At 42.3% G+C, this 2,036-nt stretch overlaps 1 protein-coding gene across 1 annotated transcript; it reads left to right on the top strand.

The window, feature by feature from the left end:
- The first annotated feature begins 220 nt into the window (after nt 1–220).
- Nucleotides 221–863, top strand: LOC122755266 (NADH dehydrogenase [ubiquinone] 1 alpha subcomplex subunit 3-like). The gene is made up of 2 exons (XM_044003586.1): nt 221–236; nt 606–863. The coding sequence occupies exons 1-2, from the start codon at nt 221–223 to the stop codon at nt 842–844; spliced, it is 255 nt and encodes an 84-aa protein (XP_043859521.1). The 3' UTR covers nt 845–863.
- Nucleotides 864–2,036: the final 1,173 nt, after the last annotated feature.

The following is a 2,036-nucleotide window of genomic DNA, read 5'->3' as shown; positions in this document are numbered from 1 at the left end:
TCTACCTGGTTACATTTGAGTGTGGAGGACAAACTGCTTGCACCCATAGGTAGGGGAGAACCTGCTCTCACCTAGAGTTGCTGTGAAGCTATGAGCACCCAATAAACCTATTCTCCCCCCACTTTGTAGCCCTGAAGTGATAGTAAAGGAGATGACAATGACCTAGTGAGTTTTGAAAGGTAGAAAGAACAGACTGCCTGAGGTCTAAGAATAGGAGGCGATGCAAAAGTTTGCCGGTAGCCTTAAGCTTTAATGAGTACAGCAGTGTTTGCACCAGACAGCTGAGACATCATTTTCTGCAAAGAAGGGAACAGCTTTGTCTACCAGCTATGCTGTATATGGAAGGAGACTTGGTAAAGTGCATACTTTGTAACAACCTCTGTAAGTTTGAACCCATTCTCCCCAGGGATAGAGAAGAGTGTGTATTTGGTTCAAGGAGGTGTGTTTGTTGTTCTGTTCTTGTTCATCCTCTCAGATTATCCTTTTATATAAGGTTTATTCTTTTATACCTATATAAAAATATAATATATAAATATATAAAATATTTATTTTATAAATATCCTTTTCTGACAAATCCCAGCCACCAACATGGTGGGCAGACTAAGGCTGGTTCCTGAAGGAGGCCTGGTCCAAGGAGCCAGTGCTGATGGTGTCCTTTGCCATTGGAGCTATGGCTCTGCTCTTACCTCCGTTGAGCCCCTATACCAAGTATGCAATCATGATCAACCAAGCTACACCTTACAATTACCCTGTTCCTGCTCGAGATGATGGCAACATGCCTGACATCCCCAGCCACCCTCAGGATCCTCAGGGTCCTTCCCTCCAGTGGTTGAAGAATCTGTGAATCTTCCATCTGTTTTCCCCTTTCCTCCCCCAATTAAATGTCTTTGTCTCACCCCCCCCCAAAAAAAAGCAGAGACAGAGAGTCGGTGTGTGTGTGTGTGTGTGTGTGAGTGTGAGTGAGAGAGAGAGAGAGAAAGACAGAGAGAATGTTTAATCTATTTCCTCCCCTCCCCCACTGCTAAAAACTAATCAATAGGCTTCAACTGAAGTCACATTTGCCAAGAAATGCCTAGCCTTTTTCAAGGTCAGTAGGAAATCAGTAACATACATGCCACTGTGGATCCCAGATTTAAAGAGGACAGTGGCAACATAGAGACGGACCATGACAAGAGAAACTAGCACATTGTTCCTACATGTATCCCTTGACCAATAAACAGCCAATTTTGGCTAAGCCCAATCAGCTTGACCTATAATGGCTGACAGGTGATGCACATTTAACACCAGACAAAGACAGTATGTTTGTTCTGGACTCAGCTGCTTAGAACACTGATAAATGCAAATCTCAGTTCTAAGTCGAGAGTTCCTAGAAGCTCTAGGCACAGGGTTAAAGATTGTGGTTGAGTAATGAGCTAAATAGCTTCCTCAGAAGTCAATTGGTAGCCACATCAGCAAAGCAGCTAAGCTTAGGAATGCAAATAAGGGAAACCAGCTATAGAGCTCAGTCAGGAAGCCACAGGGTATCTTCCATTCTGGCAAATGTTTGTTGTATGAATGGCACTAGTCCTTGCTGGGGTCATAAGGTCAACTGTTCAACTTTTTGTACCCTGAGAGTTGGACAATTTCTACTGAAATTGGGTCAATTGCCAAATTCCTTAGTAGCCATGGGGCATCAGAGCCCTCCCAGTCCAATTCCTCCAGTTTATTATAGGTCCCATATGTCAAAGGAAAAACATATTAATACTGTCTACAACATTTTAGGCTTAAGTGTTCCAGAAACAATTTTTTTTTTAAATTTTTTTTTTTAGTGAGGCAATTGGGGTTAAGTGACTTGCCCAGGGTCACACAGCTAGTAAGTGTTAAGTGTCTGAGGCCGGATTTGAACTCAGGTCCTCCTGACTCCAGGGCCGGTGCTTTATCCACTGCGCCATCTAGCTGCCCCCCAGAAACAATTTTAAAAATTAATTTGTATTTTGTATTACTTTATTAACTTAACATTAATCTAAAGCTAAGCATTTCATCAAAAAAAATCAATC

Source organism: Dromiciops gliroides, chromosome 4, assembly GCF_019393635.1.
Source record: "Dromiciops gliroides isolate mDroGli1 chromosome 4, mDroGli1.pri, whole genome shotgun sequence".
NCBI lineage: Eukaryota > Metazoa > Chordata > Mammalia > Microbiotheria > Microbiotheriidae > Dromiciops > Dromiciops gliroides.
The sequence above is the reverse complement of the archived record's forward strand: the minus strand, read 5'-3'. Positions and strand labels throughout refer to the sequence as shown.